This window comes from Lithobates pipiens, unplaced genomic scaffold (assembly GCF_037356315.1).
Source record: "Lithobates pipiens isolate NorthernLeopardFrog02 unplaced genomic scaffold, aLitPip1_a1.2 Scaffold_8, whole genome shotgun sequence".
NCBI lineage: Eukaryota > Metazoa > Chordata > Amphibia > Anura > Ranidae > Lithobates > Lithobates pipiens.
Window position 1 is genome coordinate 10,696,571 of NW_027507903.1, and position 15,402 is coordinate 10,711,972.

The 15,402-nt window shown below is 47.7% G+C and overlaps 1 protein-coding gene across 8 annotated transcripts in view; it reads left to right on the forward strand.

Moving 5' to 3' along the window:
* Positions 1-15,402, forward strand: part of LOC143961332 (C-myc promoter-binding protein-like) — a 250,429-nt gene that overhangs the window by 114,764 nt on the left and 120,263 nt on the right. For all 8 annotated transcript variants that reach the window (XM_077470594.1, XM_077470587.1, XM_077470588.1 and 5 more), the window contains exons 8-9: positions 1,380-1,438; positions 5,209-5,353. In XM_077470594.1, coding sequence (XP_077326720.1) covers positions 1,380-1,438; positions 5,209-5,353 — 204 coding nt within the window. The remainder of the gene's footprint in view (positions 1-1,379; positions 1,439-5,208; positions 5,354-15,402) is intronic.

Here is a 15,402-nt window from a genome sequence, read left to right on the forward strand (position 1 = left end):
GACATTTGGCTCAGGGACCAGCTTCAATTCGTATAGTGCAGGGGTCTCACAAATTTCGAAACAAAGGGCTAGTTTGCTGCCATTCAGACCTTAGAGGGGCTGAACTGTGGCCAGTGGGAGTAAAAGCTAAAAAAAAATTGAAATTCCACTTTTCCGGTCCCCCCCTCTCCGGTGTCACATTTTGGTACCTTTCAGGGTGGAGGGGGGAGCAGATATCTGTCTAATACAGGTACTTTGCTCCAACTTCCGGGCATAGATACCCGAGCCACCCATGGGTATCTACCCCACTTCTAGTGCCTTCTCCCTCCCCGTCCCCCCGCTGTCTTCTGGGAGGCGCACAGGTTCCAGAAGACAGCAGGGACCAGTGGGATAGTGAAGCACGAGTCGCGCATGCACAGTAGGGAACCAGAAAGTGAAGACGCAAGGCTTCACTTCCTGATTCCTTCACTGAAGATGGTGGCGGCTGCACCCGACTGCCCGAGGGATAGATCGGCTTTGGGTGCTGATATCGCTGGACCCCAGGACAGGTAAGTGTCCTTATTTTAAAAGTCAGCAGCTGCAGTATTTGTAGCTGCTGACTTTAAAAAAAATATATATATTGGCGGACCTCCGCTTTAACAATGCCTTATCTTTAGTATTAGGGGGAGGAATAGTGCCCAATGTTTGGCATCAGTGGGAGGAGTAGTGCCCCATCATTGGTGTCAGTGGGAGGAATAGTGCCCCATCATTGGTGTCAGTGGGAGGAATAGTGCCCCATCATTGGTGTCAGTGGGAGGAATAGTGCCCCCATCATTGGTGTCAGTGGGAGGAATAGTGCCCCCATCATTGGTGTCAGTGGGAGGAATAGTGCCCCCATCATTGGTGTCAGTGGGAGGAATAGTGCCCCCATCATTGGTGTCAGTGGGAGGAATAGTGCCCCCATCATTGGTGTCAGTGGGAGGAATAGTGCCCCATCATTGGTGTCAGTGGCAGGAGTAGTGCCCCATCATTGGTGTCAGTGGCAGGAATAGTGCCCCAAGAGCCATATGAAAGCAAGCACAGGGCCACAGTTTGGGACCACTAGTGTAAGTATATGACCAGCTTTACATTTATTTGGAATAAAAAGGCCACAGGGTAAAATCTTGCTGGTCCATAGCGGCTGGTGTCTGGTGTTTCCCCCTCTAGCTATAGAGCTTAGCTGAAGATGGAGCACAGAGGGGACACCTGTGCGGTTTGTTTGGTGTAATGTTTGATATGCTGTGACAGGATCCGCACAAATAAACTGGTCTTTATTTGGGGGGGGGGGGGGTGTCGGCTTGTATGATTCATCTTTTGTGTATATCTAACCCCCCTTTTTTTTGCTCTGCTGAGTAAACACAATTTGCTGTCTCTCCGAATAGCTTTCTCCGCACGATACCCTGATCCTCAGCCAGCCCGTGTCCTCACCGCTTCCACTGAGGCAAGTACACATCTATTTATTTATTTTTTTGGCTTTAAACTGGGACCACTTTGTTCCTGGGGGGGGGGGGGGGATGGGGAGTCCCGCTGGGCTCAGGGACAACACAGGTGGACTAGTGTAATTCCAGCTTCCTCGGGATTAGCATTGCATAACCCTGCACAGCTAAAGCTAATTGAACATGATGGGTGCTGTCATGTGACAGGCGTGTTTTCTAAGCCTGCCGGCGCAAACACGGTTTTGGTTACTTTGGCAACCTCTTCTCCCGCAGTGCGACGTCTCTCTCTCCTTTTTCTGTGTATCACGGGGGAAACGACTGCCAGCTCTGTGACTGGTTTCAGATTATTTTTTATTTTTTTTTTGCTCAGGTTCATTAGTGCACCAGGGAAAAAAAAAAAGCGAGTGATTTGTGGCTTGTATAGATTGTATTTTCTGCTTGGGCATAATTGCAGCAACATTTACATGTAATTACTGGGAAAATTAATTAGCGATTGAATAATTATTTTTTTTTTTTTTTTTTGGCTTGCCATTCCTGGCAAAGTCCCATGACCTTCACAGACAAAGTACGGAGAGCAGTGTATCACGAATAATTAATCAGTAAGCTGCACTGACCTTTGCTGCCTTGGTCACCGGTCTCAATATATCTCTAATTCTTCCTCAATCATTCACTGCAGTTTTGACCAGGCAACAGTTTTTCCAATCTTATATTGTCCAATTTTGATGGCCTTTAGCTTCCTGTTACAGAATCTCACAAAAGTGAGTGCACCCCTTAGAAGAAAATATTTACAAAAATCTAAGGGGTGTACTCACTTTTGTTGCCAGCGGTTTAGACATTAAAGCTGGAGTCCGCTGTTTTTTTTTTTTGTTTTTGTTTTTTTAAAGCCAGCAGCTACAAATACTGCAGCTGCTGACTTTTAAAATAGTGACACTTACCTGTCCAGCGCGCCCGCGATGTCGGCACCCGAAGCCGATCTCTCGATCGTCTCTCGGGTGCTGCCGCCGCCATCTTGGGTATGGGAATCAGGAAGTGGAGCCTTTCGGCTTAATTTCCCGGTTCCCTACTGCGCATGCGCAAGTCGCTGCGCAATAAGGATGGACCCGCTGCCTCTGGGATCCGTGTGTTTCCCAGCAGGCAGCAGGGGGACCTTCGGAAAGGGGCGTAGATTCTGCGGAAAGGGGCGTACCTTCTGCAGAATCTACGCCGGAAGTGGGTGCAGATACCTGTACTGTACAGGTACCTGCACCCCCTCCCCCCTGAAAGGTGCCAAATGTGGCACCGGAAGGGGGGGATTCCAATGAGCGGAAGGTCCACTTTTTAGGGTGGACCTCTGCTTTAATGGCTGTGTGTTGACTTATTTTGAGGGGACGGCAAATTGACACTGTTATACAAGCTGTTCACTCACTACTTTACATTGTAGACAAGTGTCATTTCTTCAGTGTTGTCACATGAAAAGATAGAAGAAAAGATTTACAAAAATGTATCTTTTCATGTGACAACACTGAAGAAATGACACTTGTCTACAATGTAATGTAGTGAGTGTACAGCTTGTATAACGGTGTAAATTTGCTGTCCCTTCAAAATAACTCAACACACAGCCATTAATGTCTAAACCGCTGGCAACAAAAGTGAGTACACCCCTAAGTGAAAATGTCCAAATTGGGCCCAAAGTGTCAATATTTTGTGTGGCCGCCATTATTTTCCAGCACTGCCTTAACCCTCTTGGGCATGGAAGTCACCAGAGCTTCACAGGTTGCCACTGGAGTCCTCTTCCCCTCATCCATGATGACATCACGGTGCTGGTGGAGGTTAGAGACTTTGAGCTCCTCCCACTATTTGTCGGCACATCATGGCACTTTAAATAAGGTCCAAAGGTTTTCACATGCCCGACCATGGATTCCTGCAAAGCCCTGAAATGCTGCACTCTTCGCTGTGATGTGATCACTTTGAGTAAAACTTTTGAATGTTATTTGAAGGTCCATGGTGTGTTGGCCAATATGTACGTTGATATGTGAAGTCTTCCTTTAGCTGTTTCCTGGAATGTAAAAACAGTAAAAGTTTTGCGCTGAAATGATCAAATTACAAGAACAGTGATAAGTGAAGGAAATTAATCCATGTACTACACATATACACTCACCCACCACTTTACCTTGCTAGTACCGGATTGGACCCCCTTTTGCCTTCAAAACTGTCTTAATGCAGAGCTCCACCCAAAAGGGGAAGCTCCACTTGTTTGCTCCCTCCGCTGTCACATTTGCTTCTGGGGGGGGGCGGCGGATACCTGTCAAAACCAGGTATCCGTTCCCACTTCCTCGTAAGATTTTTGGAATCTTATGCAGCGATCTATGCAATGTCCGGTGACTGGATGCCATTGGAGTACAGGGACCTCATTGTCCAGTGGTGAGATGATTGGAGCTTTGTGACATGGGGCATTATCCTGCTGGAAGGAGCCATCAGAAGATGGGGACACTGTAGTCATAAAGGGATGGACATGGTCAGCAACAATACTCAGGTAGGCCGTGGTGCTTAAACCATGCTCCAATGATATTAAGGGACCCAAAGTGTGCCAAGAAAATATCCCGCCCACACCATTACACCCCCACCACCACCAGCCTGAAACCTGTGATATAAGGCTGGATGGATCCATTCTTTTATGTTTTATGCCAAATTCTGACCATACCATCTGTATGTCACAACTGAAATCCAGACTCATCAGACTAGACAACGTTTTTCCAATCTTCTTCCAATCTTGAGCCGCTTAGGGCTGCACACATGGCATGGCTGCAGCGTTTTGCTTTACCACCACCGAACGAGACCCATTAAAGTTAGGGTTTAAACAGGAGCTGAAGAGCTGCTCTATCATCTTCCAACCACCCTCTGAAAATGGATCACTTTGCAGGGGAGTGGCAATGGCTGTGACGCACATAAGATTGAGCCCGTAGAGTGGTGTGGCCAACTGTTGCCCCCCCCCCCACCCTGGCACCTATATGGACTAGCAATGTAGCTACATTTAAATGGTACATAAAATATTCATAGAGACCTCAAAAATAAGCTTAGAGTGCCAATCGAAGCCGGGGGCACTACTCCCGTGATTCACAGGAATGAAGGGGTGCAGGTGTGCTCATGCGCTCATCTGGAGCAGTGTGTACAGTGAAGGAGAATGGTGCTCTCCCGAAGAGGCCAATGTGACATAAAGGTAAAGAACGGCTTCAGCCTCCATGTCTCCATCAATAACCCACACCCCATGACGTGTTTCGCTCCACCCACCGAGGCTTAAGCCAGGTACACACTATTCGTTTTGATGTTAGTACAGTGATCTCAATGCTGAGCTCCCCCTTCACCTGAACACACCATCAGCGCTCTCCGCTATTGGCTGAGAGCGCTGATCGGATGCTGATCGGCAGATCTTTTCCGGTCATGCCCCTTCGACAGAACCCGGTTTCTATCAGGCAGGCTGCTGTACACAGGGGACTAATATCGGAACCATGCCAATATTCAACATTTGAGTTTATAGTCCTAGAAGCTATGACTAAGCCCTGGAGGGCGTGACGAAACACGTAGGGGCGGAGTGTCTTCTGGCGGAGACCTGTAGGCTGAAGCCATTCTTTACTTTTATGTCACCTTGGCTGGTCAGGAGAGTGGTGTTTTTCACTTACATAAAATATTCATAATTCAATTTCTGAAATTTTGACTGAGAATTGTCCTACAATTTCTGCATTTCAAGAGGTGTATACTTTTTATTTTTTGCTTATGTAAAACTTTATCTTCCAAACAGTGGAGGGAAATTTTCTACACTGCTGCAGAATCTGGGCCCCGAGAATGCAGTGACTCTGCTGGTCTTTGCCGTCACAGAGCACAAAATCCTCATCCATTCATTACGCCCGTCCGTCCTCACCAGTGTCACCGAAGCCTTAGTCTCTGTAAGTACCCTTTTTTTTTTTTTCTGTTTTCCATTCTACAGCTAACCGGGGTCATATTCTTCTTCTGTATTTTGATAAAAGCTTTATATCTCTGGGAAGCGATGAGGGCCGATGTTACTGTCATATTCACGAGTCTCCTCAGGATACTCCTGTAAAATCCTCGTTTCACAGTCTGAATTTTTCAGATTTAAATGGATGACAATTTTTGGCTTAGTTAAAAAAAAAAAAAAAAAAAAAAAAAAAAAGCTTTACAGCGACTTGACGGCGTTAATTTCTTTGTGGTCGATTCTGGAACCCGGGATGATAAGAGGTGGTTTGATGTAGAGAATAACCCGCTGCATCCTGGTCGGAGATCTGCTCACCGCTCAGGGAAAGGTTGAGCCTCATTAGTTACAGCTGTAGGATAGAAAATACCAACCTACTCGTCCTCTTCGTTCCTCTCAAGCAGGGCCGCTGATAGAAATCATTGGGCCCCCTACAGCCCACCTGACGGGGCCCCCTTCAGCCCCATCACTGGTCCCTCCTTCAGCCCCACCCCTGGTCCCTCCTTCAGCCCCACCCCTGGTCCTGCCCCTGGTCCCTCCTTCAGCCCCAACCCTGGCTGCTTCCCAGTGAGTTAAAGCGGAGGTCCACCCTAAAATGGACCTGCGCTCATCGGAATCCCCCCCCCTCCGGCGCCACAATCGGCACCTTTCAGGGGGGAGGGGGGTGCAGTTACCTGGATAATCCAGGTAACTGCACCCACTTCCGGGCTAGCTCTCTGTGGAACGGGGCGTACGTTACGCCCCGTTCCGCAAGCGCCCGCCCCCTTCAGCAAGTGCCGCGCTGCCTGCTGGGAAACACACAGCTCCCAGAGGCAGCGGGGACCGTCCGGATTGCGCCGCGCGGCTCGCGCATGCGCAGTAGGGAACCGGGAAATGAAGCCGAAAGGCTCCATTTCCTGATTCCCATACCCAAGATGGCGGCGGGACCCGGCAGCCGAGCGAGCGATCGGCTTCGGGTGCCGACATCGCGGGCGCGCTGGACAGGTAAGTGTCACTATTTAAAAGTCAGCAGCTGCAGTATTTGTAGCTGCTGGCTTTTAAAAAAAAAAAAAAAAAAAAACGCGGAGTCCCGGTGGACTCCCGCTTTAAGACACACAGGGGTCTCTCAATATAAAGAGTTAAAGCGGAGGTCCACCCTAAAGTGGACCTTCCGCTCATTGGAACCCCCCCCCTCCGGCGCCACAATTGGCACCTTTCAGGGGGGAGGGGGGTGCAGGTACCTGTACAGTACAGGTATCTGCACCCACTTCCGGGATAGCTCTCTGCGGAAAGGGGCGTAGATTACGCCCCTTTCCGAAAGTCCCCCGTTGCCTGCTGGGAAACACACAGACCCCAGAGGCAGCGGGACCATCTTCATTGCGCAGCGCGACTCGCGCATGCGCAATAGGGAACCGGGAAGTGAAGCCGAAAGGCTCCACTTCCTGATTCCCATACCCAAGATGGCGGCGGCAGCACCCGAGAGACGATCGAGAGATCGGCTTCGGTTGCCGACATCGCGGGCGCGCTGGACAGGTAAGTGTCACTATTTTAAAAGTCAGCAGCTGCAGTATTTGTAGCTGCTGGCTTTTAAAAAAAATAAATAAATGCGGAGTCCCGGCGGACTCCCGCTTTAAATCTCCCCCATCCACATGACATGACAGGGGGTCGCCCATTATGAGTACACTGTTCTCAGGACACACAGGGGGCCCCCATTATATGAAGTACAGTACACCTCTTCACACATGTGCTGTCACTGTACACCTCATACATGTGCTGTCACTGTACACCTCTTCACACATGTGCTGTCACTGTACACCTCTTCACACATGTGCTGTCACTGTACACCTCTTCACACATGTGCTGTCACTGTACACCTCTTCACACATGTGCTGTCACTGTACACCTCTTCACACATGTGCTGTCACTGTACACCTCTTCACACATGTGCTGTCACTGTACACCTCTTCACACATGTGCTGTCACTGTACACCTCTTCACACATGTGCTGTCACTGTACACCTCTTCACACATGTGCTGTCACTGTACACCTCTTCACACATGTGCTGTCACTGTACACCTCTTCACACATGTGCTGTCACTGTACACCTCTTCACACATGTGCTGTCACTGTACACCTCTTCACACATGTGCTGTCACTGTACACCTCTTCACACATGTGCTGTCACTGTACACCTCTTCACACATGTGCTGTCACTGTACACCTCTTCACACATGTGCTGTCACTGTACACCTCTTCACACATGTGCTGTCACTGTACACCTCTTCACACATGTGCTGTCACTGTACACCTCTTCACACATGTGCTGTCACTGTACACCTCTTCACACATGTGCTGTCACTGTACACCTCTTCACACATGTGCTATCACTGTACACCTCTTCACACATGTGCTGTCACTGTACACCTCTTCACACATGTGCTGTCACTGTACACCTCTTCACACATGTGCTGTCACTGTACACCTCTGCACACATGTTCTATCACTGTACACCTCTGCACACATGTTCTATCACTGTACACCTCTGCACACATGTTCTGTCACTGTACACCTCTTCACACATGTGCTGTCACTGTACACCTCTTCACACATGTGCTGTCACTGTACACCTCTTCACACATGTGCTGTCACTGTACACCTCTTCACACGTTCTATCACTGTACACCTCTGCACACATGTGCTGTCACTGTACACCTCTTCACACATGTGCTGTCACTGTACACCTCTTCACACATGTGCTGTCACTGTACACCTCTTCACACATGTTCTATCACTGTACACCTCTGCACACATGTGCTGTCACTGTACACCTCTGCACACATGTGCTGTCACTGTACACCTCTGCACACATGTTCTATCACTGTACACCTCTTCACACATGTGCTGTCACTGTACACCTCTTCATACATGTGCTGTCACTGTACACCTCTTCATACATGTGCTGTCACTGTACACCTCTTCACACATGTGCTGTCACTGTACACCTCTGCACACATGTGCTGGCACTGTACACCTCTGCACACATGTGCTGTCACTGTACACCTCTGCACACATGTGCTGTCACTGTACACCTCTTCACACATGTGCTGTCACTGTACACCTCTTCACACATGTGCTGTCACTGTACACCTCTGCACACATGTTCTATCACTGTACACCTCTTCACACATGTTCTATCACTGTACACCTCTTCACACATGTGCTGTCACTGTACACCTCTTCACACATGTTCTATCACTGTACACCTCTTCACACATGTGCTGTCACTGTACACCTCTTCACACATGTGCTGTCACTGTACACCTCTTCATACATGTGCTGTCACTGTACACCTCTTCATACATGTGCTGTCACTGTACACCTCTGCACACATGTGCTGTCACTGTACACCTCTGCACACATGTGCTGTCACTGTACACCTCTGCACACATGTGCTGTCACTGTACACCTCTTCATACATGTGCTGTCACTGTACACCTCTTCACACATGTGCTGTCACTGTACACCTCTGCACACATGTTCTATCACTGTACACCTCTTCACACATGTTCTATCACTGTACACCTCTTCACACATGTGCTGTCACTGTACACCTCTTCACACATGTTCTATCACTGTACACCTCTTCACACATGTGCTGTCACTGTACACCTCTTCACACATGTTCTATCACTGTACACCTCTGCACACATGTTCTATCACTGTACACCTCTTCACACATGTGCTGTCACTGTACACCTCTGCACACATGTTCTATCACTGTACACCTCTGCACACATGTTCTATCACTGTACACATGTTCCATTGCTTTCTCCTTATGTACATATGTGTCATCGCTACACACGTTTTCCCTCAGTGCACCCCTCTGCTCACATGTTCCATCACAGTACACCATTGATGGTAAACAGGGTTGAGTGTACAGCTGTAACAAGTGAGACCACTGGCTCTTATCACTCTTGCTTCAGCAGACATTTAAATCTCCAGGCTGCACATTGTATTTCCTGCACAGTCTGGAGGTCAGGAGGAGGCGGTGCAGCTCTGAATGACAGAGCAGCAGACCAATTGGTTTGACATCCTGCTGGGAGGCAGAAATCTGTAGATAGCAGTGTAGGAGAGGCTTCCATGGTGCTGTTCTCCTCACTGACACAAGGGACATGAGCAGAGATGTGAGTGGAATGTGAGCAAGTCACACATGCAGGCTACCTGCCGTCGGTGCTGTTAAACTGAAGGCAACCCCTGCTTTCAGTTTACTTACTGTCTGGAAAGTGTTCTCCTCCTCCTCTCCAGCCTCTGAGTGGTGCCTGCCCCTCCTCACCTCTCCGGTGGTCAGACTCATCTCGTGCTGGCTGGAGAAATATATATATTTTTTTTCTATCATTCTCTGCTCAGATTGCCCGGGCCCCCCCTGCTGGCGGGGCCCGGTACAACAGGGCCAATTGTACTGGCTTATCAGCGGCCCTGCTCTCAAGACCTCCTGCTCTCTAGCTCCCTCATCATCGCCTCCAGGACTTTTCCAAAGCCTCCCCAATCCTATGGAATGCCCTACCCCAATCTGTCCGCTTATCTCCTACTTTATTAGCTTTTAGACGATCCCTGAAAACCCTTCTCTTCAGAGAAGCCTACCCCACCCACACCTAACTGTATTTTCATTTTCTCCATCAGCTCACCTCCCACAGTTATTACCTTTTGTTTCAACTTGACCCTCCCTTCTAGATTGTAAGCTCTAACGAGCAGGGCCCTCTGATCCCTCCTGTATTGATTTGTATTGTAAGTGTATTGTCTGCCCTCATATTGTAAAGCGCTGCGCAAACTGTTGGCGCTATATAAATCCTGAATAATAATAATAATAATAATAATAGAAGATTTTGTTGACCACAATAAATGGCATTTGCTCCTCTCAGCTTTCTCTTGTTATATTTTTGTTTTTAACGAGGATGGTTGACATGGGTTGAGTAGCACTACAGAGAAAATTTTTGTTTTGTTTATGTTTTTTTTTTTTTTTTTTTTTTTTTGACATATTGCATTTTTAATACATATGGGACAGTGCCGAAAATGGGACTGAAGAGAAGTATCGGGGAAAAATACGTTCATTTTGTTTGTTTTGGTCCCATGGGTGTTGGAATCCATGTATGCCTAGAGGGAAGGCCGTTTTTCCATGTGGTCCAACATATGTAAGGCATCTGCACTACAGTCCACCACAATACATGATGCAGGCTGTGGTGAAAAAATACTGCAGAATCGTTTTTTTCTTTCATTGTGGCCCTTTCAAAACAAATGGCTTGCGGTAATCGAGGTTCACCAAAACACACGATAGAAGGGCAATGCCGGGCAAGTTCTTCTAGAGCCCAGGGCGAACATGGCAAAGTGCTAATCTGCATATATAGCTCTTATTTTACATATGCTCCCAGCACAATCCCCCCCCCCCATTTCCCCATCCTATCACAAATGCCCCCCAATAATATTACCCTTTCTAGCACAAATCTCCCTTCCTAGTTCCCCCCCCCCCCATCTCGCCACAAAATTAAAGTGGTTTGCCTAAAAACATGGTAGAGGGCAATGCTGGACAAGGTCATCTAGAGCCCAGAGCGAACATGCCAAATTGTCGTCCTCAGCCCCCCCCCCCCCACCCCCCACACAAATTTCCCCATCCTAGCACAAACGCCCCCCAGTCATCCCTATCAGTAAAAATCACCCCCCAAAAATGCCCCCTCTTAGCACAAATTCTTCCCCCCCCCCCCCATCATATTACTTTTTCTAGCACAAATCCCCCAGCCTAGCATAAATCCTTTTCCAGCATCTCCCCTCTCACCACAAATCCCCACTCCTAGCACACCTCCCCAAATTTCCCCATCTAGAACAATTCTTACCTCCTGCCGCCAACCCAAATTCCCCCTGTCAACACAAATCCCCACCCCTCTAATCTCCTTGTAATGCTTGTCCCAGCCCTGATTGGTGGGTATCCTTAAACGCCTTTTACCCCAGTGGAGTGCAGTATAAACAAAATTTTAAGTGTTTAAGGTAAACACATGATAGAGGGCAACGCCAGACAAGGTCATCTAGAGCCCAGGGCAAACATGCCAAATTGCGTCCTCCCAAGGGACCTGAGTGGAGGGAATGGATGCAAAGTCTCATGGGGAAACTGGGACCGCTGAGACAATCGAACACTTGCTGTGTGCTGTTGGGGAAGGGGGCGGAATCCTAGTGCTTTGAACAGAGGTAAGTATACACTATGGAAGGGACATGCTTTGTTCATTTTTCAACCTCGGAGGTTTACAACCACTTTAGTGCTCCTTTCACACAGAGCAATGACTTGTGTGCCTCGTGCAGAGCTGTGTTTTGCCGGCGTGGGGATGCATGGGGTGTTCTGTGCATCCCCATGCTGGCAGCCCTACAGTTTTCTATTGGGACATGTGGCTGCATGGACACAGCTACTGCTTCTGTGCGGTGTCCACGACCCCACACCCACATGGATGTCGTATGTTGGTCTGTGTGTGTGTGTGGTGTGTGTGTGGCTTTTTTTTTTGTTTTTTTTAACTAAAGCTGGAGAGTGCAAAATCAGTCTCACCTCTGCATAGAAACCAATCAGCTTCCAGGTTTTATTGCCAAAGTTTAATTGAACAAGCTGAGGTTAAAAGCTGATTGGTTTCTCTGCAGAAGTGAGACTGATTTTGCACTCTCCAGCTTTAGTAAATAAAATCCATTGGGACACTATAGCTGTGTCCGTACCGCTATGCATCCCAACACGCATTTATGGGACTGCCAGCACAGGCATGCACAGAACACTTGTGTATCCCTCGTGCCGGCAAGAGGCAGCCCTAATCTGGGCACACAAGTAATCACTGCATGTGAATGGGGGCCTTAAAGTGGTTGTAAACCTTTGAAATGAAAAATTAACAAAGTCTGACAGCAGACAACCCTGGGATTCTGCCCCCCCCCCCCCCCAGTGCTCCAGGACACGGCAAGTGATTGACAGCCTTAACTCCGCAAGTTTTCCTATGAGACTGTGGAGAAGGGGATCCATCCATCCATTCCCTCAACTCGGGTCTGAGATTACACTCAGCTCTGTGCAGTGTGTGACATCAGACCCCTGCCTCCTGGAGATCAGAAATGCTGTATAAATTCTGATCTTTGAGCGGCTGTGGAGAAGAGTGTGCTGCAGATAAACCAGGTACAACTTATGTAGGGGCATTTGCTTCATCTCTGTGCATCACCAGTCATTTCACTGGGGATTTGTGAGGATTTCCAACCACTCTGACCACCTCCTGCCCATGCTATAGCCAAATGACGGCTGCAGCACGGGCCTTAATTGCCAGGAAGACGTCATATGACATCCTCCCGTGCATGAGCTGCCTGCGTGCCCCCTGTGGGGCGCACTCTATGATCAGAGTTTGAGACTCTGCTGATCACAGATTGGAGTTAGGGGGCCGATCCCGGCCCCTTACCATGTAATCAGCTGTCAGCCAATGACAGCTGATCACCTGATCTAAACAGAAGATCGGTAATATTATTTAATTTTTTTTCCCCCATGCTGACGGCGTGAGGGGAAAAAAAAGCTGATCACTGGCTTCTGTCAGAAGAACATCGGTCCCCCACACAGACCCGCAGCTGCCTCATCTGTGCCCACCAGTGCCACCTATCAGTGCCCATTAGTGCCACCCATCATTGCCATCTCATCAGTGCAGCCTACCAGGGCCTATCAGTGCAGCCTCATCAGCTCACATCAATGAAGGAGAAAAATTACCTACTTTCAAAATTTTATAACAAACTTACACTTTAAAAAAAAAAACAGTGATAAAATACCACCAAAAGAAAGCTCCATTTGTGTGAAAAAAATTATAAAAATTTAATTTGGGTACAGTGTTGTATGACCTCACAATTGTCATTCAAAATGTGACAGCTGAAAATTTGGTCTGGGCAGGAAGGGGGGTTTAAGTTACTGGTAAGAAATAGGTTAATTCTGTCTGCATTACACTACACTGGGGTAAAACGTGTGTCAGGATACCCTCTTGTATGTGTCGGTGGGCTGTCATAACCACAACCCATTTGTTTTGAATAGGCCTCATTGAAAGGAAAAACTATTCTTACTGAGTGTCTGCAGGATACAGCCATTGCATCCCCACCCCATATCTGTTCACGGGTGCAATGCCTTGCAGTGAAAAAAAATTATAATAATAAATCCACTTTTTTTTTTTAAATATTTTTTATTTTATTTTTTTTTTATTTTTATTTTTTTACCTGCAATTTATAAATAATTTTGCATTTATTATTTTTTTTTTCATTTTTTTTTATTTTTTTGCTAAAAGGTAAACTTATGCTTTTTAAAGGTTAATTTAGCTTTTAAATAATATATCCTTCTTAACACAGCTTTTCTATTTTATTTTATTTTTTTATGTTTTTGTTTTTTTGTGATTCCTTTTTGCCATTAAAATCAATGCTTGGTTTTTTTACTGGCTTGTTATAGCATCCTAAGCCATGAAAATGCCAAGTGCTCTTGATTCCCCCCCCGTGTTCCAGGTTTCCCGGCTGTGTGGAAATAGTGAAAGCAGATTGAGATGCCACATAACGTGGTTTGCGTTACATGAACAGGCCGATCCTGAAGCTCGCGTTACTGAACCGAATCCAAATGCAGCTTTTCAGAGCCAGCCTGTAAAGTAGGAGAGAATGGGGCATATGGCCGAGAAGCTTATCGCTGGTCTGCCATTCCACTTCCGATGAAGGAGCATATTGCGGAGAGTTCGTGGAAATCGCAGATATTATCCAGTGAGCCAAAGTAGAAAGCTTTAGTCCAAAACCCGGCGAGGTCTGACGAGCCTGCAGACAGCAAACGTTTACTCAAACTATGAAGCTGATTAGGAAACTTTTATTTATTTATTTTTTTTTTTTCACTGCTATTTTTTCTGGCTTTACAGAGGAGATAGTTTACTAAAACTGGGGAAAAAAAATATCTTTTGCGTTGGATGAGATGATGAAGTGCCAGAACATCTGTCAGGTTTTTATTGCCCTCTGTGTTTTCTTTTAGGCTCCATTTACACGGGCGTTTTTTTCCACTGTGCAAATCCCAGTGGCAAGAATCTATTGATTCTGTCTGCTGCGTCTGACTGCTGCAACTAGATAGCTGTGGCTGGCGAGCCTGTAGAATGCAATGTCAGCGGCTGCAGCTATTCTTGCCTGTGATCACCTGCAGTGATCACGGCTTGCTACCGCAGGCGTGTGCATGGGGTGTGCCGAGGTGTGCCTGGACACGCCCTACTCACCCCGTGCAGAGCAGATTCCCCCTCCCAGACTGCCAGCTTCCTTCCTCTTCTCTCCCATTGGCTGCTGCTGCAGGCACACACAGGGGGATGTTTTAGAAAAGTGGGGAAAGGGGCTGGTAAATATGTAATTTGCCGGCCCCTTCCCTTTCGGAATGAACACAATAAGTGATCAGCACTTTTGAGCTTTGGAGTGCACACCCATGTTGGCTACACACATAGGGCAGGGGCATACGAACAGAGGTCACCATTGCAACCCAGCCCCATATTCCAGGGGGTCCCCCTGTACACCTGAATAGGAGGGTCGCCGGCATGTAGAGAAACCAATCCCTCCATGTCGCTGCTGAATGCCCACTTCTCTTCCCCACATTAAGCGCCTGCAGGAGGGAAATGGGGGGCATTGGTTCCTCTGCATGCCACCCCGGACCCCTCTGTGTGTGTCCCTGCCCCCCCCCCCCCCCCCGGCATCAATGACAGTTTTCCTCTTTCCACCTCCTGCCAGCTGCTGTGGAGGATCTGTCAGGATGAAGAGCGGGGGAAGGAGCCAGTAAATGTGTAATTTACTTGCCCCTTCCTTGTCTTAATGATTAGTCACTGGTATTGGTCACTGACTGTAAATAAATAAATAAATAAATTAAAAAAATCATTCTTCGCTGGGGCAAGGTAAACTATGTTTACTATGCTTTAGTTTGTGAATGAACAGAAAGCTCTGTACCAGGGGTCTCAAACTGGCGGCTCTCCAGCCGTTTCAAAACT